The 21,796-nt window shown below is 37.6% G+C and overlaps 3 protein-coding genes across 6 annotated transcripts in view; 2 read left to right on the forward strand and 1 right to left on the reverse strand.

Moving 5' to 3' along the window:
• Positions 1–6: 6 nt before the first annotated feature.
• LOC110378349 (uncharacterized) lies at positions 7–18,149 on the reverse strand. 4 transcript variants are annotated; one of them, XM_064036679.1, is made up of 17 exons: positions 18,018–18,149; positions 7,735–7,885; positions 6,857–6,962; positions 5,867–5,925; positions 5,064–5,275; positions 4,624–4,722; positions 4,307–4,411; positions 4,154–4,232; positions 3,844–4,061; positions 3,534–3,768; positions 3,359–3,460; positions 3,160–3,294; positions 2,533–2,889; positions 2,344–2,457; positions 1,872–2,024; positions 1,341–1,516; positions 7–795 (listed from the first exon to the last, which is right to left on the reverse strand). In XM_064036679.1, exons 3-17 carry the CDS (start codon positions 6,894–6,896, stop codon positions 642–644), a joined length of 2,238 nt encoding a protein of 745 aa, XP_063892749.1. In that variant the 5' UTR covers positions 6,897–6,962; positions 7,735–7,885; positions 18,018–18,149; the 3' UTR covers positions 7–641. The 4 variants fall into 4 exon arrangements, 3 of the variants coding, with proteins under 3 accessions (XP_063892749.1, XP_063892747.1, XP_063892748.1); XM_064036677.1 differs by lacking the exon at positions 18,018–18,149 and adding an exon at positions 9,967–10,211; XM_064036678.1 differs by lacking the exon at positions 18,018–18,149 and adding an exon at positions 8,228–8,504.
• On the forward strand, positions 10,702–12,100 carry LOC110378352 (uncharacterized). Its single transcript, XM_021337567.3, has 4 exons — positions 10,702–11,013; positions 11,136–11,274; positions 11,454–11,844; positions 11,916–12,100. Exons 1-4 carry the CDS (start codon positions 10,889–10,891, stop codon positions 12,038–12,040), a joined length of 780 nt encoding a protein of 259 aa, XP_021193242.1. The 5' UTR covers positions 10,702–10,888; the 3' UTR covers positions 12,041–12,100.
• Positions 13,037–21,796, forward strand: part of LOC110378347 (phosphatidylinositol 4-phosphate 3-kinase C2 domain-containing subunit alpha) — a 37,054-nt gene continuing 28,294 nt past the window's right edge. The window contains exons 1-9 of the mRNA XM_064036681.1: positions 13,037–13,195; positions 13,342–13,477; positions 15,016–15,142; positions 18,098–18,223; positions 18,822–19,422; positions 19,758–19,899; positions 20,769–20,962; positions 21,274–21,364; positions 21,610–21,753. Of these exons, the coding sequence (XP_063892751.1) occupies positions 13,366–13,477; positions 15,016–15,142; positions 18,098–18,223; positions 18,822–19,422; positions 19,758–19,899; positions 20,769–20,962; positions 21,274–21,364; positions 21,610–21,753 (1,537 nt within the window). The 5' untranslated portion in view covers positions 13,037–13,195; positions 13,342–13,365. The remainder of the gene's footprint in view (positions 13,196–13,341; positions 13,478–15,015; positions 15,143–18,097; positions 18,224–18,821; positions 19,423–19,757; positions 19,900–20,768; positions 20,963–21,273; positions 21,365–21,609; positions 21,754–21,796) is intronic.

Below are 21,796 nucleotides of genomic sequence, written 5' to 3' on the forward strand. Positions count from 1 at the left end.
TATGGATGGTAATGGATGTTTATATTTTGACAAAAAAAAGTCTAAAGGTAAATAAAATTTAAAACTGATTAATCCAAAATAGATTTTTCATAATAAGCTATAACAGCAGGTACATTTCATCTTTTACACATCCCAGTGACTTTTTATTTGAAATGTATTAAAAAAGATTCGTCATGTAATGATGTTATCTCTTAAAATGACACGAAGATAAATATAAACAATAAGATTTTGCGAGCTAAAAGATTTGCAAAAAGATGTTTAAAGTTAAAATATACTAGATAAACTAAAGCTAAAAGCACACATTAATATAACCACACTTTCGTGTGTCAATCAATGTGCCTCCAGCCTAACCAACGATTTACAGCCACAAGCAGAAGGGTGCACGATGTTCGAGTCTTGTTGACTACATAATATATGTTGGCTTTAGTAGTATGAGAATGGTTTGTGCTATATGGTATTCGAGCACGCTCTTAAAAGTCTCGAACATGTACGTACAACACCTGCATGCAGCTTTATAATAGACTAGAATTAGGCTAACATCAACTTTGGCCGAACTGTCGTTCTCTGATTTGACGGCGCGGCGTAGGGTTTATTGTCCATGCATGACACCGTCAATGCTTTCAGTCTGTAACACTTGTAATTCACGAAGCGAATATCTTGTGCTGCGGTACAACGGCTTTGAGACGTAGTTCGTGGACCACGAGCGGGAAGGGGCGGCGGCACGGCTGGTCGGGCAGCCGAGCTTGCGACGCGGCCGGCGCTCCTGTCACACCGCTAGCTGATGAACGGCGGTAACTGGGGGAGAACAGTTTATCTGTAAGTGCATTGTTATTTATTCATCAGCTTACCGTGGGTTGCTGTCGTTTTAGTGGAATAGAAAGGACCGCGTGTGACAACACAGTGATATTTCTGAATTTCTCTCACAGGTATAATCTCCTAAAGTTCTCCTGTATGGCTAAAGTCGTAAAAATATCGCTCCTCGTGTGTGAAGTGGGTAAGTCAATCAAAGTGTCGCATGGAACGATTGATCATAAAGTTAAACAACATTTGGCACGGTCGGTCCTTGGATGGGTGAACATTTTGCAATGACGAATTCTTCCATGATCCGGAAAGCTCGATTTGAACATTTTTAGCAGTCGTTACGGGTAGTCAGAAGCCAGAAAAGGGGTATTGGGTTGCCCGGGTAAATGGACTGAGGAGTGAGGAGGTCAGATAGGCAGTCACTCCATATAAAACACTAGTAGCTGCTCACCTGCATCCAGTTAGACTAGAAGCCGACTCCAACATAGTCGGGAAAAGGCATTATAATGGGCTATAGTAAAAACAAGCTACTATGATACCGGTGCCTAGCATCACAGGTGCATGCGGCGGTTGCGACGGCGGCGGCGGCGGCCTGGCGCCGCGCGTGGCGCTCGCACACGCGGTGCTCGCGCCGCGCCGCGTCCAGGCAGCCCGGCGCGCTGCCGCGGCGGGCGCGGGACAGCGACGCGTATGTCGGCGCTGCTACGCGCTCCACCTGATGTCATACGCACTATTTTGTTAGCTGCTTTTTTCCGAAGGGGACCAAGTAAGTGCCTAGGTGCTTCTGTATTGTGTATAGCTATGTACTTATTAACAAAATTCGTGCAATGGAGCTTCGGGCTACGTCTAATATTTTTTCTTTAATTTGCAAATATTTGAGAAACAGTTCTTTTTACTATCGAATTATAGGTAGTATGTATGAACTTGCAAATATGGATACAGAGTTATTTACTTGTAATTAATGCATAGTCTTAAAAATTGTTATATGTATTTTTTTCAATTGAAGTTATTATTTAAGGGCTAGTTCCTTACTCCAAGATATCCAAATAGAGTATCATGTGTACACTCACCTCAAAGCTAGCCTTGCGTCTACGCCTGCGCGGCGAGAGCGGCGCGGTGTCGATGCGCTTGCGTCGCTGCGGCGGCGCGGCGGCGGCCGGCCCGAACAGGCCGCGGTCCTCCGCCACGCGGATCATAAACTTAGCGTCGAGCCGGGTGATCTCCTGCGGTCAACCTACCGTTGTGCAACGCCTGGGTCTCGGAGCCACCATGCCACAGCAATTATACTTACTTCAAACTAATACTGCCCCAGTTTAATTTGAAGTAGGATACTCAAAAATTTTAAAAATCACTTAGACAGTTAACTCTTCAAACAGAAAGATAATGGGCCATTTCACTTTATCTAGATGGCTCATGGCTTTGGACGAGTCAAATAAATTTTCTAGAATTCTCGATTAAACTGTTATAAGTATTTAAATTCATACAAAAAGTTTAGCTCTGTATGAGGTGTAATCTCACTGAAAGGTAAATAAAAATGATTACCTTTCTTTGGATAAGGCCGAGGTAACACCCGTCTCTGTCCAGGATGTAATTTATATCCAATCCATTACCCAGATTTGGTAGATTTCTTATTTCAAACAAATCACAACTAGGCACCTGGAACAACGTATTATAGAAAATGACTGAAAAATATCACTATTGGAGTAGTAAATGTTCAGAAAGACTACTCACAACGACATCAGGGCTGTCCTTATCGGGGTCTCTAGGGATGTCATAGCTGGGCATCACGGGTATAGGCCTCGCTTTATTCGTCCCCGGACGAGACACCACTTCCAAATTCTCCGCTTGCTTCTTCAACACAACTGTACTAGGTTTCTTAGCTGTACTCGGGCGAGAACCGCACGGTGGCTTCGTTTGGGAACACTCACTGACAGACGTGTCGTCTTCAGTTTTATCGAGATCGGATCGAGAAACCGTGTCTAGAGTAGTTGTGGATTCGTGTGCGGGTTTGGTTTCGGCAGTGACTACAGATTCGTTTATAACAACTGTTTCATTGGTTGGTTGTGCTGTTGCTTGTTTTTGTGGGCTCTGAAAAGAAGTTTTGCATTAAGTTTATTATTGTGAAATAGGCGACCAGGCCAATTGCAGGCCATCATGGCTGTTCTCGAAGGAGATCACGACACATTCGAGCTACGCAGGTCATATTAGGGTTGCGCAGGCACAGAAGTACTCCCTACCCTATTACCTTACTCTCATAGCAGTAATAGTACTGTTTTATAATTACTATTACCAAACGTTGCAGATATTTTATATATCTAATACTATGAATAGAAAAGACCCCAAAAGACAGTCACTTACGGGTTGTCGGGGCTTTTTCTTGAGCAGCGCATGTCGTTCTCGTGCCAGTCTGTTGGCCTCTGCAACTGCTCGAGTGATTTGCGCTTGATTCTCTGCCTCAAGGGCCGAATGGGTTTCATATAGTATCAGTTGAATCTGAAATAGAAGAATTGTGAAATAATCAAAGAGGCGGATGCAATTTTATTGTTTTCTGATTTACCTGGGGTTTAGACATAAGTGATCTCAAAGTTTTCTTTTGTTCTTCCAAAATCGACTGCACACGCGCCTTGCCATTTACGTCTATTTCTGATTCAGTAAGAATCTGCAAAGAGAACAAATTACTTCCATACTTAAACGTCCTTAAGGATGCATTTGGCAATTTTCCTAAATCATACCTCAAGCATAGCAAGATCTCCGCCGCGTCCGCAAACGAGATCAATTGGATCCGTAACAGCTGAATACGAGTTAGGTGGTGTAGCTAAGACAGCTACGACGCCATCTAAAGCGTTAGTGACCAAAGGAGTGTCGTAATGCACGGGTTCGCTTATGACGCATACATGGGCTCCGGATTGTGGAGCCTCGGAAGCTTCGATGCCAAGTTCGCGTAGAGCACACACGTAGCTTTCCACTCTGCGAAGAAGACCATGCCCAGATTATATTCAACCTATATCACGGAGAAATTATGTGTCTGAATGTTGAACATACTTATCACCAGCTCCAAACACGACGAGTTTCCCGAGCTCGGGCGTGACGGGTGCTGCTGGTGCCTTTGCCTTGAGGACAGCGGCCAGCTCTTTCAGTTGAGCAGCAAGATACGCGGAACATCGCGGCGAAGACGCGTGCGTTTGGGCCACTACGCCTCGGAGCGAATTCGCGCGAAGGGCGCGGCATAAAGTTGATGCGCCTTCGCAGAATTCACGCTCCTACAAAACAAATATGTTAGTACTTCCTCCAAGAAGAATTTGGTCAAAAATATTATACGATTTGTGGACACGAAAGGTGAAAGGATACATACCTGAAGTACTATCACTCCATCTCTCACTAGATCCAACTGTCCGATGCTATCGCTTTCAGGAGGGCGTAAAGTAATAAATCTGAAAAAAGGAAATTGTTCAGAATCTATTCTTTCTCCTAAAAGGAAAGCTATAAGACAACAGCAGATGCTTACCTGGGACAAACACGATCGAATCTGTATTCTCCGGCACAAAGTTGACGGGAGTTGCTGTACGAGTAGCCTAGCTCGTGTAATCTCTTCACCAGTAAAGCCACTTTTCTGTAAAGAATAGTATATACCATAGAATTACTAAGAAAAAGAAAGTACAATTTTAAGAAATATTTACAATCTTAAGAAATTAATATACAAAAAGTTCAAGTGAGCTCATTGCCGAATCTATCGGCAATTTCAACCCTTGAAAATTGAGCAGACAAAAAATTACAGATTGAAAAGGTTCCCTAAACTCGGCTTTACCTTAGCATGCAACTTACTTAGCTTTAAAAGTGTTGACCCATCCCGTGACAGTGTCTTTGTTGACACACGCTGACACGCGCTCCTCGCGCAGATGTGCCGGCAATAAATCCGATAGCCTGCAGACGATAAAACAATGTAACGACCTTTATACATCAATGTTTTTATTCTAACCTTCGATTTACGTAACCATCGGTACGTATCGGAGTTTTTATTTGGGCATGACACAAGTAATGTATTCATAGAGGTCAGACATCAGACATTATCGTTTCGGAAATTTGGTTTTGTTTTTATGTGAACCAATTTTGCTCTGCGAAATCCATAAAAACATATTGTTTCAGAGTTCTATTACCCAAAAAGGGAAAAAAATCTTTTGTGGATCCGTCTCCAGCGTATCTTATATCTTTTGTTCTAAAAATTTTAATTGGTCCAGTAATTTTGGGGCGTAAGGATAACTTACGTGAAAGCCCGATTTTTGATGCGAATTCTTACTATAGCGGCAGCGAAGTGCACTCGTTCCTCCCAAATAATGTTTTCAATGTCTTTGAAGGGATATCCGGCCTCATCCAAGAGTTGCGTTGCTCTTTCTATCTCGCTTCTTGGCCGAGCACCCCAACGCCGTCGCGCTAGTTCCATCAGGAACAGCCATAATGCGTGACGGTGTTCAGCAAACTAGGTTGCAAACAAGGATCAAAAAGATACGAAACTTGATAAACGATTGATGACAAAAATTATATTTACCAATTTACGTTCGCATGAACACTAATTATAAGGTGTCTCCCTAAAATGTCTCGAACACTACAATTGGTGTTCCTTTTATTAATAGAAATCATTTTATCAGTCTCGAAATCAACAAAATACCGATTTTTTCGTTCGCTTACAAGAATAAACGGTCATAAATATAGAGCTCATTTTCGTGAGCATTCTCAACGTTGGAAAAAGAAATGGTTTTGGTCACGAAATCTTCGTAATGCGAGTTAAATGGGGCGTACTTTTATTGTAACATCTTGTCGAACCTACCCTAACTGGGAGTTATTACTGATTCGTAATGAGGGCTAAATATACGGCCTTGAAAATGGTATGTGATCAAAAAGACCTTCGTCAATATGTTAACAAGTTCAAGAACGGAATAACAAATTAAATGAAGGGCTGATTTGGCTCTTGGTCTGATAGATGTAACGCAGTTAGTACGGGCTCTGTTGGGGTCTGTCATTTCAGCTTGCTAAATTAGTCTATTGTTTAGATTTAATCAGAAAAGTTTACCTCGCGATGCACAATCAAAAATTGGATGTCTTCTAAAGCTTGATCCAATATGGATTTATCTGAAAACAAGAAAGTTTTTGAAAATATGAATGTTACGAAAGCAAAGTTCAAATAAAACCGCAGAATAAATATGTCGCGTGACCGAAAACTTCTGTATGGATAGACATCAAAAGTGCTGAATAATAAAAAGGCCAAATAGCATAGAATCCACGACTTTTTATTTCGACGTAAACATATACAATATCGACCTCGCTGTCACTCGCTAAAGATCTTTGTATTAAAATGGGTTTTAGCTATCTGTACAATGAAATTGCGTAAAGGCGGATACCAACCCTGGAAAGTTAGACTTGAAAATGACAAAACTTCTATAAACGAGCTTTTAAAACTTTGATTTCTAAGTATAGATAAAAGTCACCTTCAGAAAACGATGGAAGGCCTTTTCAAGATCAGACTTAAGTCTAAAATTCCATCAGAAAGCATCAGAAGATTACTGAAACTGATATCATCACCTACATTAAAATATCCCCCAAAAATTAATAGCATCGAAGCAGTTAAACTTAGCACGCTATTTATCGCAACTTTATCGCGTAGACATCAAGTTGATAAAGTCGAATAACGCTTCGTAACTGCAATAAAGTGGTTTAGCATGGCGTTTGTTAATTTACTACAGTAACACCAGCCTACTTCCAAACTTCGTGACACTTCACTTTCATGCGACTTTCGTTTTTATTCCACCGTGATGTTAAATGAACGCTTTACGGCCTATATGTGCTATTTGTCAGTCATTTACAACTGCGTTCACGCAAGGGCGGTTTTTATTTTCTGTTATATGGGTCTTTGTAAGCTTATGCTGTTTTAACGACTTTGCCTAAGCAATAATTTAGACAAAAACTTTCACGAAAAGATTTGTGGCTGTGAATTTGAGACATGCAATTATATTATTGCCTACTTTGGTTTGAAAAGTAGACTTGTAACGCTTGGTAAACTCACATCGAAAAACTTCGTAAATAAGAGAATACACGCAACGCATCTCTTGTTCGTCTGCGAAAGTAACGGGCAATGGCGGCTTGCAAAGAAGGCGCGCAGCTTTCAACACCTGAAAATAGAGATCATTGTCAATCTCCCTAGGCAGAAAGCAGCAGTCATTCCCTGAAGGTCTGTGTCAAAAAGATACCACTGATCTCTCAATCAATTAGTTGTTTCATCCATGTTGTATAAGAGCAGAAAAATAAGCACGTACCTATATACTCGAAGGATAAAGACTATCATTTTAGAATCCAACTTTGCCAAAAATTTAGCTTTAATAGCGATCGTCTACATTTTTGCCTTCGCAGATTGAATTCTAGACAACTAAGTATTTTGAAGCCGTATTTTGGAGCAAATAGATTCTATAGACAAAGTGGCGCGTGTTCAGAGGCTATGAATGTGGGAATATCCACGCGCCTACCATCCATAACTGAAACACCATTATTGCCAAGTAATACAGCATTACAAGGCTCAGCTAATGCCATTGTAGCACAAGCCTTGACTGTTGCGGACTCGTTCCAAATCTAAATAGGAATCTTTGAAATAGTTTCGTTACAATGAAGACGTAATGTGGTAGGTAAACTTTTTGTAACTAGAGTTGGAAACCGTTTAAGCAAATAGTTGGGCTGGTAGTTTGTTTACCTACTCCGTTTTTCTCTAGACTTTATTGTCGAGCCTATTTTTGGTTGTAAAATAGAGAATGGATTGGATTGGCATCCTAGGTTTGATCGTTATTTTGCTGAAATAGTTTTCCTCGAAGAAACTCCTAGGAACAATTGAAGTGAAAACATACTAAGGTTCGTTCAGAATCTTTGTTCTTCATAAGTTTAAGTGATATTCACCTGTCCGATGTCCCAGGCGGGGCCAGGGGATGTTTTAACAGCAACCGGTGGTGGTGCGTGAGGGTTCTTGGTCGACACAACGAGCGACCACGGCGCCCATTCCTCCACCGGATCCTCCACTGGTTTAACCACTTTGTCGCCATCTTCGTCCCTGGAAAATGCGAAAAAAATTGACTGTTCCTGAAATTTTCCTATTACAAAGTGGGTTGGTGAATTCTTCTTCTATACTTTTATACGTCTTCTTTTAGTCTTCGCTACTGGCTTATTATAAGCGAGATAAAAAGAATTCGTAAGTTCGTAGTTCAAAACTGAGAGCAGGGTCTCATTAAAACCTGATGTGAGCGACAATAATTCAGTCTCCATGTCTACCGGCTATGTACTAGGTTCGAGACAGTTTGATGACTCGATCTGAAATAGATCTTCAAGGATGCTACTGGATCCTGTCTTTCTCTATTAGTTACCATAGAAATCCGGTAGTTAACCACAGACTTACGCGACTGGTGGGGTCTGTTGCTCTATCATAGCTTCCATTGGTTGTTTTGAGCCATCATAAACTTGCCACGCAGCACGACTTAACTGGCCACCACACACCCCATCATTAGGACTTTGTACGAGTCTGATTCTTTTTATATGGATTTACTAAATTAGATTAAAACTAAATAATATAAAATATAACGCTAAATAATTTAAATATGATTATTATTTGACTATTTTTTTGGGATCTAGCTGTTTTATTTGATTGACATAGTGCAACTGTTTTGACAAGCTGAATAGAATTTGATTATTTCATTTTATTAACGGCTGCCTGTGCGGCCAGCAAGTTGTTTAGATTGACTCAGAAAAGATTTCTTTTTCTATCAAAATCCTTCGTCAAGAGGTTCTTAAGTTTTTATTTACTTGTTTACATGTCGATTAAAATTCAAAGCTCCTATGTATCATTATAAAATCTTTACAATCTTGTTTTTTTTTTCAGAACATGGTGTATCTATAAAAGTAACCTGGTAGCGTGTGCAATTCACTACAATTCTACGTTATATCGACAAACAGTCCAATTTACTGCTGTCGGCATTTCGTTGCATTCGCTGAAATAATGGTATTGGGTCTCTGCATGCAATAACGTATGTGAATCGCTTACAGTCTTATGTGGTTATGTAACGTAGCCTCTTGGCAAAAATGATGATAAAACCAACCGTACCTATAGGATCAGAAAATCTTATTTTTTCACAATGAATTATCACAACTTCATTCGCTCTGAGGTTTCTTTGAAATAGCCATTTAAAGTTCGCTGCTTTAGTTTTCCTTAAAATAAGCCTTATTAGTTGTCAAGTTTTCCATCCGTCCCTTATTTTCCCCACTCGTCTACAACTCTCTGTTGGTTCCTAAATTAATAGATAAATTATTTCAGATATTTTTGATAATGTCATCTAACAAAGGATTGGCGATGTCGGGATCGTGAAGACGATTTAAAAAAAATATTAGAACCATTTAATGATTGATTACGCGTTTTACAAATATGGTTTATGTTTAGTTAAATGTTGTTAAAATTAGATCCTGATTATCTTCAAAAGCCCAAAAAAGCATCGATTCCTAATAAAAGAGTCCAGTTTTGCTGACATCATAGGGCAAATGTCGTATGTGAATGTACGGCAACAATAGGAATTACATCAATACCTAGAACTAGGTGGGTAGCTATGGTGTACCATCCAATTAATGGTATGTCATTCGCAAGGTGTCTAGCAGCGGCTTATGGTGTGATTATGTGTGGGAGGTCATGGCCAACCGTGGAGGTAAGAGGGACCACGCAATCATGGTTAAAACAGTTTGTTTTACGTAAAGCTAATCTAAAGGTTAATGAGTTTTGTGTAGGAACTGCCTAAAGGTATATACATATAGCGTTAAGTGTATATTTTTGACTCGTTAGGAAAGCAAAATGGAAGTTAGATGTCCAGAAAAAAAAAACTCCGGACCCCTAACAAAATAATTACGCTCGTATACAGATTGGTTATGTGGTTCAGAGACTCCTTTATACCGATATATCAATTGTGCAGGTGTGTCTATTTGTTCTCTTGACAAGGTCAGAGGTAGATCCTGACTACCTCTAACTCGCACAGGCTTCTTCCCAATTCTTTGGGAGTCCAGGCGTCAAGGTTATATTTTTATATGTCCTCCTTCAATTCTCGTAGCAGCAGCTAGCAGTAATGAAATAGATGAGGTCGACTAACTGAAACTTACTCTTCCAATGTTTTCTGCAATTCAACAAGAACAAAATATTTCTGCAGTCTATAGTCCTTGTCGCTAGGAAGCACCAACTTCTCAGCCTCACTGGTGTCGCCATCTTGTCTGGCTGCCTCCTCTTGTAGGAATAGCTCGGCCAAGAGTTTGGGATACACTTCAAAAATATTGCTATCACTGTACTGATTGAGCGCCACCCACAAAGTGTTCGGGTCATATTTGACCGGCATGATGAAGACATTTCAACGTTAGAAACTTTGATTAGACAGAGATTTCATCACCAAAAATGAAGAGTTAGTAAAAATACATTTTAATATTGGGATCGAAAACTCAGGAAAGTTTTTGAGCGCGTGTGTGTATTTTATCGGAGAAAGGCTTTCGCCAAGAGCTTCCCGCCTACTGAGCGGCAAGTCAAGGCGACCGGAGACTCCGTAGGGAGTCAACAAGTAGTTGTTGCGTTGCGTGGTATATTCCACTCACAATATTATTGTCAGCCGCGTCGCTTGATGTGCTATTAAGCAAGACAATCATGACTATCATTAGATACTGGCTGTCCTTAGATATTCTTAACGTTAAATTCGTGTAACGTTTCATCATTCCTGTCTCATTTTTTTGCGAGTATCCCGTATCAGGGATTCTTAAAAATTTAATCTATAGGTAGGTACAAAAAGTATCCAATCCAAATCCAGTAGTATTTTTTTTTTAATTTTGTATCCATTAGACGCAAAAGGGTGCCTAGATTTGTGTTCACAACTAACGTCAATCTGACAAACACACGTGTCAAAAATCCAAACACAAAATGCACAAAAAAATATAATATTAGAAACCCTTACAAAAAACAATATCCACAATCAAACCAATTCAACAAAAATCTTTATGAAATTACGACTCAAACGATTGGCGCTACCACTGTCATAAATACATGGAACTCATGACGAAGGAAGAAAGTTATGCTGATAGAAGACAGCTCTTTAAGGATATTTGGGATACGGCGATGCAGATCGACGACAAAGACGCTGATATTATGAGCAAACCAAAAGTCATCAAGTAAGAACTTATATGGATCTTTCTATAGAAATGAAGCAAGGTTTGCCATACTGCAGTCCCCTTGCCGGTTCAAGTTACTCATGAAATAATAAAATCTGAAATCATTCTTATATAATTTCCAGAACACTCAGATTAGACGAAGTGGACAGATGCGTGATAGGCAAGAAGAAGAAGGAAAGAATAAAGAATTTGAGAACTGTCTGCAATAAAATATTGGACTTCTGTGACAGACAAGATGCCGATGACATGTTTTATGAACAGGTTATTTATTACGTAGATTTAGTTACATAGGTTAGTGTCCGAAACTAGTCCGGAACCTGCATTTACGATCTAATCGCATTACAGCAATAGGGTTCGGTAAATAACAACCCCAAGTATGGTGACCGGCATGACCTGAATAACTGTTCATAGGCTTAGAAAATGTACTACGTTATTTTCAGATTGCTGAAGGGAAAGAACTGTCCGAAAATAAAGCAGAGTTCAAACTCAAGAAAACAAAACACCGAAGAAAAAAGGTTAAGAAGGCGAAAATTATGTTTGCGCCGAAATCCAGCAGAGGAGACCAACCCTCAACGTCGGAAAAGAAAGATGACTATAACAGAAAATTCGCTAAGGCACTCAGAAAAACTTCACCTCGCAAGGTGAAGAGGACTACTATAGTGCGGAGGATTAAAAAACGGCCATCAAAGGTTAAGTCTGATTCAGATACAGATACCGACGAGAACACCGAACCGGGTAGAGCGAGTGCTCCTCGCCGCAGAGTTGTAAGAAAAAAACGCAGCAAACGAAAAAAGGCGTCCTTACCAAACGTGCCACCACCAAAACCTTCAGGTACATTTTAATGGCCAAATATTGGTACCAAATGGAAGGGTGGAAGATATTTATGCTTTGTGCATTTTCAGGTACTTCGAACTATGCACGTTATGTTCCCACTCCATACACGGGACGTGCGATTGTGAGGCGTATCAAACAACTTTTAACAGAAAATAAAATAGCAGTTACGTCGTCCACAAATTGTGGTAATTGAAATATTTTTTTCTCCATTACTCCTACAGTTTGCCACTGAAATATAAGATATCGAACAAAATGTGTTTTCAATTAGTAGAATCTAGGGGGTACTTAATTATTTTATTATCAAACAGGTTTTGATTATTTGGAATTTAAAGCAATGAGATTGTGGAAATGTCACTCATCATTGATTTTTTTTTTTACCCAAGCAGTATTCATAGGTACCTATTTTTTTGGTAAAATGGAAGTTAGTGAGTGCATAACAAATGTCCGTTTTTATGCAAAATGGAACCACTCGACAAATTTCATTTTTTACTTTTTTTGAAGAATACTAATGTAAAAGTGGTCTAAATTCTTATACAAAATTTTAATATACCTTCTTTCCAAGGGGAAAATCATGTGGTTCTTTTTTGTATAAGAATTAGATAAATCATGGATTCATTTAAAAATAACAGCCCCGCGCGCGTTCCGATGCTATGATTGCGTTCAGAAATACTGCATTCTCAATTTTGTGCTTCATAAAATATGCTCAAGGAGTATTTCTGAACGATTACTAGTGCTGCGCTATGTACACTAAGAACTATTGTAATAACTATTGCTATCATCAATTTATGAAACAGAAAAATAAGAAGATAGTCAACTTTTAACACGATTTTTTATGATTATTCATTGTTTATATACATAAAACTTTAGGATGTGTCATACATAAGTCCCAGTCGTCTCGTATTTGAATGTTTCGTACCATTTATCAAGTAGTAAACATGTGAGAAATTCATACCTACGTGTTTTTTTTTGTGAGGATGCTTATCAGCGTTACAAATATTATTTTTGGGGCGTTGGGTAGTATTTTAGTCGATTAACTGTGTTACGTTTAGTTAATTCAGATACCTACATCCGATTGAAAATAGTAACGTCACCATTATTAAGCAATCGAATATAGAAGCGTTACACTTTCACACCCTCTCTTTCTTTTTCTCTCTCGGAATCAGACAAGCACAACTGTCAAACTTGTAAAAGGGTATCTTTTTAAATTGGTCGTAGTACATTTCTAATGATGCATACAAATTGAATTGACCCAGTAAAATAATAAAATAAAATCAAGCCGAGATTCATCCAAAATTGTATTATGTAGTGAAAATTAAGCAAATAGAGTGTTATCGGGCAGTTTCCTTTGGTAAGACAAAGCGGGATATAATGCAAGCCGCTCGTATGCCTACTTTGTGTTGTTTGGATCTAAAGTTTTTGTGTAGTGTTATGTGCTCATCGCTAAACAGTGGTATTATTGTTTTAATTCCCACGCTCGTTTTGTGAATGTTGTAGATACATATTGAAGGAAGTCCGATAATGTCAGACTACGATCTTCAGTTCCAAGCGGATTTGGAGAAGGCCCAGGCTTTAAGTTTAGAAAGTCTGGCTCTAGATCAGTTCCGTAGACAGAAGGCACTATCTAGCTCAGGTAATTGACGTAACTTTGTTTACTCCGCAAGATTACTGATGATCCAAGGCCTCTGTTAAATTTCTCAGCTACCTTTCATGTGTTGTGTTAATGATAACGTAATTTAGATTCGTGCTTTAGTATTTCATAACCGCCTACGTGAATGCCTCATTTCAATGCAAGGAGGTTAATAAAAGCGGTGCAAAACCTTATGATAATAACAATACTGTTTCTGTTAAATATACTTTGAGGTCAATAGTTTGAATGTGACTATTCCATTATAATTTGAAGTACACAGTAAATCTGTCTGCTTCCTTGTAGCAAACAAAAATAATTGTACAAAGTATCAGTTTTATTCGTTAATAGATCTAACTTTATTTAGCATTAAAATATAAGTAACAATTATGCAAACAGTACCCATTAGTTACAGTTAAAACTTGCAAAAATACCGCTAGAAACAAATGAATAGTTGAATGTAATTAATAAATTGCTTCAGTACTGCTATAGCAAAACATCTGCTATTTGTTATGATAATAAAGTTAACCATAGTAATATAACATTTCAATTCAATGGCATTTTATAGGTTAATAATCCTGTGTCATTGAATATTTCATGTTAATTAGTTCATTTCTAATATTGATTATTATTAGACTTAGTTCTCAAAATACTTTTTATGGAAGATTGCACTATTTGCTAAATCATAAAGACCATTTTTAAGTATCAGCGGGTGGAAGATATTTGAGATGTGTATAGGTGTTGACATACTCGGGTTATAGTCGAGGACTGCTCGTCGTTTGCAAAAACAGACTGTACCTATATAACATAACTTTCTATACACTAAAATAATTAAACTGAAAGTTAAGGTGTATTATGAACTTAAAATTAAACTCATTGGACTCATTTATTTATCAGTCCTATTAAACAACAAAATTTCAATTTTAAGGGTGGTACTCTTAGTAGGAATAGGAACAAATATAATAATATGGTAAATATTTAATTTATACTGAACCAAAAATTTTAATTTTGAGGATACAGATACAATAAATCAGTTTTAAATAAACTTTTCTAGTTGGATATTAAAAATATGGCAAGATCTTATTTTCAAACGCATAATCTTTATAACAATAGCATTTATCAATGCACAAAGCTACCAAATACTGCAATTGAAGTGACTAACTGACCTTTTATTGGCACAACGAGATCAATTGATGCAGTGTAAACAAGAAAAATTAATAAGCATTGTTGTTCAGCAAAATGTCTGTAAGTACATCAATCAGAAGGGAAGTGGAAGGTCAATAACCTTATAAGTAAATGGGGCACTGATTATGTAGAATTGTGATAACAAAGAATACAAAGATTGTATATTATATGTGCATGTACCATGTAAGAATTATTGACGAACCAGAATTATTATTAAACAACAATTTATTGTAATTTATTTAGTAAATAGATTTTATTTAAACATAGCAACATTTGTCCCTTTCACCTGCTTATCTATGACAAAACTATCTATAAACCTGTATCATTGGCGATTGGCTTATCAAATTGATACTGTATAGATAATGTTCGCGAGGTGGCCAGTGTTAGCGGTCGACGCCGCGAGGAGATTGACGGCCCGCCACCTGCCTTGCCGCCGCCACCACGCAAGTCGCCACGAGGACGTACGTCTATCTCTGATGGTCCCAGGTACATAAACATTAAGCTATAGATGATGAGATATAAGTTATCTCAAGAATGTGAACGCTATAATTTCTTTGTACGATTTGGTGCCTACGGTACTATGGAGCGCTCTTGAGCTTATGCATCTAAAGACACACAAGTGTAGCTCATTCCCTTTCTTTAGATAAAACATTGATACCATAATGTTTGTTCCACTTTTATGAATATTATAATAATCATTGTCACTAATAAAGATTAAGAAAATTAAGTCATCGCTAGATTTCAGTCAATGCCCAAGGATTCATGAAATTACTAGGGTCAGGGTGTCAGAATTTTTACTACAAAGTTTTGTATGTACTGGCGAAGGCTCTCTATGTGGTGTTGTTCCTAATAATCACATAAGAAATGTCTAGTATTGCATCAACTTGAAAACTTTATCATGACAACTCACTTAACGTCATGAACTTATGTTTAACCCCCGACGCAAAAACGACGGGGTGTTATTAGATACTGTGAATATTGGAAAGTAGATATTACTAAGTAATGTTTAAAATATTTCTACTTTCTGAATTCTGAATTAATTTTGTTTTTCAACAAGAGTGCGATTAAAATCTTATGTTTTTGATAAAATCTTTGAATGATTAATTATTAGATATGGTAATATAAGATTATGGTTTTGCATAAATAGGAATGTAGATTATTTACCTGCTTATATTATCTTACAAGACAGTAATGGCTATGAACCATGAATTTATGTTTTGTTAATGTGTTTAGTGAATTTAATATGAATGACAAGTTTTTTTTAATGATTAATGAGATTAAATAGTAAACGAATTTATCACAGGAATACAAAAGTTTTAGAAGTGTTTTTAGGCAGTTATAGAAATACCACATATTGTCAATGATCATGAAGTTAAATCTTGCTTATTATTCTCTAATATTACATTCTCTATATTTTCCTGTTTTATATGTTTATTTTGAAAGAGTATTGCTGAAATGATAACTTATCTCCTGGCTTACCTACATAGTTTAGCCTTGACTGTACAATGAGGCTGAGAAAAATGACATGCTATGAGATAAAAAATATAATGTTTTACTCATTAAATATAATAGAGATAACTAAAGTATTAAATAGTGGAATTGTATGGTTTATTTTGTACTAGCTTTCCGCCCGCGGCTTCGCCCCCGTGGAATTCGGTTATATTGCGGTATAAATCACAACTATAAGAAAATCATCAAAAGACCCCTCCCGCTGTGGGTTAGCAGCGGTGAGGGAGTGTCAGACTCTTATGGCTGATTTACATTGAGTCAGTAACTGACGTCAGTGTAGGCGCCGAAAACTGACGTGTGCTATTTACACGAAGTCAGTGTAGTGTCAGTGTTTCGTCAGTAGTACTGTACTGACTTCAAATCAATTTACACGATGGCAGTGCCGGGTCAGCACTGACTTGTCAGTGGACTGACGTCAGTTACTGACTCAATGTAAATCAGCCATTACTGACTAAAATTGTCGTGTTCCTTCTTAGGCCTTTTATATACCAGGGCCGCGGTAACTCTTTCGAAAAACCCGCAGCCCCGGCTGGCCCTGGCCCTACTGGGCCCCACTGATTTCAAAACACCTTAAGAAGACTAATTCGCGGAGAACCTTAACACCGCGATACAGAAAAGCACAACGCCATCTATCGAGCTATCGGGAAGCTCGCGATTGAACAATGAGCTACAGGTTAAAGCGCGAGATATCATTGCACTTCTTACGTATCTTAAAAAAAACAACGTCACCACGTTTTAAAAAGCTATCATTCCACTTCTTACGTATTTTAAAAACACATCGTTACCACGTTTTAAAAACACCCAGCGCCATCTATCGCATACCTCAAGAACTAAATAACTTAACTAATACATATACCAATTAGTAATTCGTTGAATTATAGTTATTTCAGGATAAGTAGATGTAAAAAAAACAGTTAAGACGATAAAACAAATCCTCATCATCATCCCTCGGGAATTCCTCATTTTCGAGGATTCATTATCGTATCATTTTTTAAACGACACACAGCGCCATCTACAATCCATCCATCAAGCAAACAATATTTTTGTTTTCCCTCGGGAATATCTATTTTTTTCGGGATAAAAAGTACCCTATTATTTAATCCGGACTTCTAACTTTACGTCTGCAAAATTTCAAAGCAATCGGTTCAGTAGTTACGGCGTGAAAGCGGAACAAACAAACAAACAAACAAACAAACAAACTCACTTTCCGATTTATAATATTAGTAAGGATGAAAATTAACTTAAGCAAATTGTGTTTACAAATGCACTTTTTAAATATATCTCAATTATTTTGTGATGACTCATATTTTCAGCTGAATCATGAAGATAAAGCAATATTAAATTCATTTAAAAAGTAGATAATATCCATAGAGTAACTTTATAATATTATTTGATTTGTGATCATACTCATCAACCTAATAGCCCTGACACCTAAATGGATCTTTCGAAGCAATCATTGAGATAGATATCCTAGATCTAGGTCAAAATGCAAGCGAATCCTTCCAGCTAATAAAACAGATGTTTTATATCACAAACGCGTGTGAGCCATACTGTGTATGTGTGTCTGAATGAAATGTGCATACATACACATTATCTTGGCAGGACTCGGCGACAATCCGTAAGTTGCACAAAGCTCCATTAAAGTTAAAGCTTCTTTAAATCTATTGCTGACTCTTTCTTTGTCAGCAAGATAAAAAGTGTCAGCAATAGATTTAATGAAGCTTTAACTTTAATGGAGCTTTGTGCAACTGACGGTATGATGCGCAATTTACACACACCAAGTGTGGCTCACCCGCTTTCGCGAGAAAAAGCATGTTCTAGAATTAAAAATAATATACAAAAATCACCATACCTGATGACCGTCCCATCCCAGGTTTACAAAGCCACTGCCAACAATACTGATGCACATATATTTCTGTCTAATTCCGTCAGATCAACTGGAACCAGTCCAACTAGGGACGACAGTAGCGACCTGATATCGTTCTCAAGCCCTACTAGTAAACATGCGCCGAAGGAACCGCATGTCAAGCTGAAGGAGTACATTGATCAGATCACTAAGTAAGTATGCTATTAATTGCTCGTTAGTTTTATTTGATTGTGGTGGAATTAATTTGATTTTTTATTGTGATTGAGCGTCTTTTGTTTTTGTTTGGTTGTGTTTGTAAATAGTAATTGTGAGTGGTAATAAAATTGGACTGAAGATAGTTTTTAGAACATTTGACTGTTGTGCTATGGAGTCCAGAATGAACATGTATGTGCAATTTTAGTTTTTAATTCTGAAAGTGGAAATATTCTTTAAAAATATTATTTCTTCATCAATATACCTATCACTTTTGTTGTGTATTTTATGAACATAACAAGTCTAATGCACTTTATCCATACATATAACGCTTCAGTACAATCGTGTCCTTTAGTCCAATATTGATGCGATAGCGTTATTGATAAGTTTCATTGTTTGATAAAACTATACAAGATTACTTGCTTGAATTAAAATAGTCATAATAGTCATCAACATTTATTGTGTTATTACGTTCTAATACATGAGATATCATACTTCAAATTCAATTTTGTTGATGGTATCAAGAAACATTTTGAAAAACATCTGTCCTATATTTTGTTACATGTAAAACCTTATAATTTGATTTTTGTTTCCCAGGTTAGGTCAGCAGACTGAAGAGCTATCACTAAACAGTACGGAGCAACCAGTCACAATGAACAACCAGCCGTACAATCAACGACCGCCGTATCCTTACGCGCCGCAGTATCCATACAACTACCAACAACCGTTCACGCCCATGCCACCGTACCCTACAAACCCTTATGGCATGCCGGCTCCCATGGTACCGGGAGCCATGCCGACCCCCATGCCAATGCCTAACTACGCGTATTACGCTCCTCCCCCAATGGCAGTTCCCACAGAAATGCCCCCAACTTTCGTACCTATAAACCCTCCGATGTATCCCCCGGTACAATACAGTCAGACGCGAATGGCCGCTCCATCTCCCTATGCATACCCTCCTACTCCTTATAACTATAATACCACAAATATGATCTCTCGACCTCCGAGGCCGGTGACGTCTATGTACCCTCAGCTGAACCAAACGCACACATACCCAGCTGCGTCACAGAGCCAATCAGTGTCAGCGAATAGTACAGCGAACAATAATGGTGTGAGTCAAACAGCTGTTAAGACGGAACCTGTGAAGGATACTGTTGAGAATAATTACTCGAGGAAGTTGTCCGAAGTCAGTATTGCGGTGAGTACGTTTATGGAAACCAAATTATTATTTATTTCGCATTTTGGAGAACTACTCCTGTTGTCCGTCAATAATTGCTATCATATTTGGGTTAAATGAATAAAACATATTTTGTCTAAAGATATCACAAGAGCAACGAATCTTTCAACTTTTTAACGGACTCCAAAAAAGACAGCCAGTTTGAGTTCATTTATTATATAATTCAAATATATCTCACGTTTGGCTGAGCCGTTTTTGAGGCGGTTTTCAGCATACTATTTGTCGTACTTAAGAGAAGGGTTAAGGTATATTAGTAAAAACGTTTCCTTTTTATGTTTTTCTTCTTATATTTCCAGTCGAACGAGTCAAACGACACAGTAGGTAGCCTGCCGAAGTCTATGAACCTTATCGACTTCGGTCGCAACAGCGCACAAGGTAGCGTAAGAGTCAGTGTGCTAGAAGCGTTTGATCCCCTACTAACTGAGAAAAATAATACGGGTGAGTGGTTTGATTCATTCAGGACTTAGAATTGCTATAGCGAAACAAACGTAAGTTTTTAAGCCAAAATGATATAGAAATTGAATCAAAATAATCAATAGCCAATGAAAGTGGTACAATTTATATTTTAATATTATGAAAAACGAAGTATTTTTTGGACCTCATTTACATGAATTTGAAATTTTCTAATATAGTAGAAAATCGATTTTACATGAGCACAACGGTATTTCGTTCTAGACAGTCATTTTGGTCTCAATTCTAAGTCCATTCATTTATCCATTTGTTGATTAAAATCTTTTTTAATATTATATGTGTGTTTGTGTGATTACTATTGAGGTTTTATATCACATTTTTTTTAAACAATACATTTCATTCTTAAATGGTGTCTAATATTGTGTGGAAGAATGTTTTCAATTAAGCACTGACTATCATGGTTGGTAATCAAGGTTGCACTTTTTATTTTATTTTTCAAAAACATGTGACATAATATTTTTTTTGTCTTGGGTAAGCATGGCAAGGCATATCACCTGTTCAAGGAGGTATTTTTTTAAGAGGCAAAGTTTTTTTTACTATTCTATGCTGGGGTTTATGCGATAAGCCCAGAATAAAAGGGTCAAGCTTTGCAGTGCTTTTCTTGGGCCATCTTTATTTGACAAAAAGCTTGGGGGATTTTACTAATATGTCATAATTTTAAGAATTCCAATATAAGAGTAGGTATCATTATTATTTACTGGTGACAATCAATTTTAAGTTTGAATTTGAAGAATCATGAGTTGCCATATCCAATGTTGTTTTTACTTCATCATTTATTGTGTTGCCATTTATTTTTATAAAACAAAAAGTATGTTCTTAATTCAATTGTAACACAGAAAATGCAGCAGCTTCAAGCGAATGTTCAAGCAGTGTGTATGAAGAGTATGACCCGTTGGACTTTCTGTACGGGGAGACGGAAATGCGAGACGCCGCTGTCTATGCTACCATTAATAAGAAGGATACAATGTTACCTTCTCCGCCGCCTAAGTCTATACCCAGTGTGCCGGCTGTTGCTTTGAGATCTACTACAGTAAGTTTTAGTATTTTGTTAAAATATTGTGTAGAAAATAATATTGAATATTGTGTTTTTTTTTGGTACATAAATTATGTATGAATTTATTCTGTTGACATAGTTTTTCTAACTAAATGTTTAAAGTATATCGATATACTTACTTAAATTACAAATTGGCTTTCTAAAGAAATCTTTTGATTAGTGATATTCTCCAATTTGATGTCCAGTCTAGATTTGATTTCGCTATACTTGAGTGATAAATTATTTCTGTTGTCTGTTATTAACAATAAGATATCATGAAGTTAAATTGCATATTTTGTGTATTTCAGAACAAACTTTACGACTGCATAGTGAAAACGAGATCAAGGAATTACGATAGCGAGCACAAAGCCTTCCTCAAAATGGTCTTGGATGTTAGAAGTGAGTAAAATTAGACTATTGTGAAAGATAAAATAATGAAAAAAAAACTTCCTTTTTTCCCAAACATTTAGAGAAGAATGCAAAAGTTGTATCGATTAATTTTGGACTCTATTTCAATGTGTACAAAGAAGACAACGGATTGACACTTTCATCCGCCATGCCGGCTCCTAACGGGCATTCCGCGCTCAAAAAACGACAAAATAACATTTATTAAGTTTTTTTAATATTTTCCTACTATTCCACAGAAAGATTCACCCATTCAGACGAGAAAACGAACCCGGGGCATGTAATAGCGGCCCGATCCGGCGGCAAATACCCACCGAACACCAGCATCAAGATTCTAGTCCACCACGCACATTCCGATGAACCCATCACATTTACTTCTGATGGTAAGCGATATTCGAACTTATTGTATGGTGTTGAGAGTTTATT

Source organism: Helicoverpa armigera, chromosome 10, assembly GCF_030705265.1.
Source record: "Helicoverpa armigera isolate CAAS_96S chromosome 10, ASM3070526v1, whole genome shotgun sequence".
In the NCBI taxonomy this organism is placed as follows: Eukaryota; Metazoa; Arthropoda; class Insecta; order Lepidoptera; family Noctuidae; genus Helicoverpa; species Helicoverpa armigera.

Excerpts from the sequence above, each read along its gene's own strand:
- LOC110378349 (XM_064036677.1), bottom strand. The coding sequence starts at position 10,196 with ATGCCGGTCAAATATGACCCGAACACTTTGTGGGTGGCGCTCAATCAG. Across the intron at positions 4,233-4,306 it reads TTCGATCGTGTTTGTCCCAG|ATTTATTACTTTACGCCCTC; the intron begins GTAAGCATCTGC and ends TCCTTTTTTCAG. Across the intron at positions 796-1,340 it reads ACCTGTGATGCTAGGCACCG|TTACCGCCGTTCATCAGCTA; the intron begins GTATCATAGTAG and ends GTTCTCCCCCAG.
- LOC110378352 (XM_021337567.3), top strand. The coding sequence starts at position 10,889 with ATGGAACTCATGACGAAGGAAGAAAGTTATGCTGATAGAAGACAGCTC. Across the intron at positions 11,014-11,135 it reads AGCAAACCAAAAGTCATCAA|AACACTCAGATTAGACGAAG; the intron begins GTAAGAACTTAT and ends TATAATTTCCAG. Across the intron at positions 11,275-11,453 it reads ATGACATGTTTTATGAACAG|ATTGCTGAAGGGAAAGAACT; the intron begins GTTATTTATTAC and ends CGTTATTTTCAG.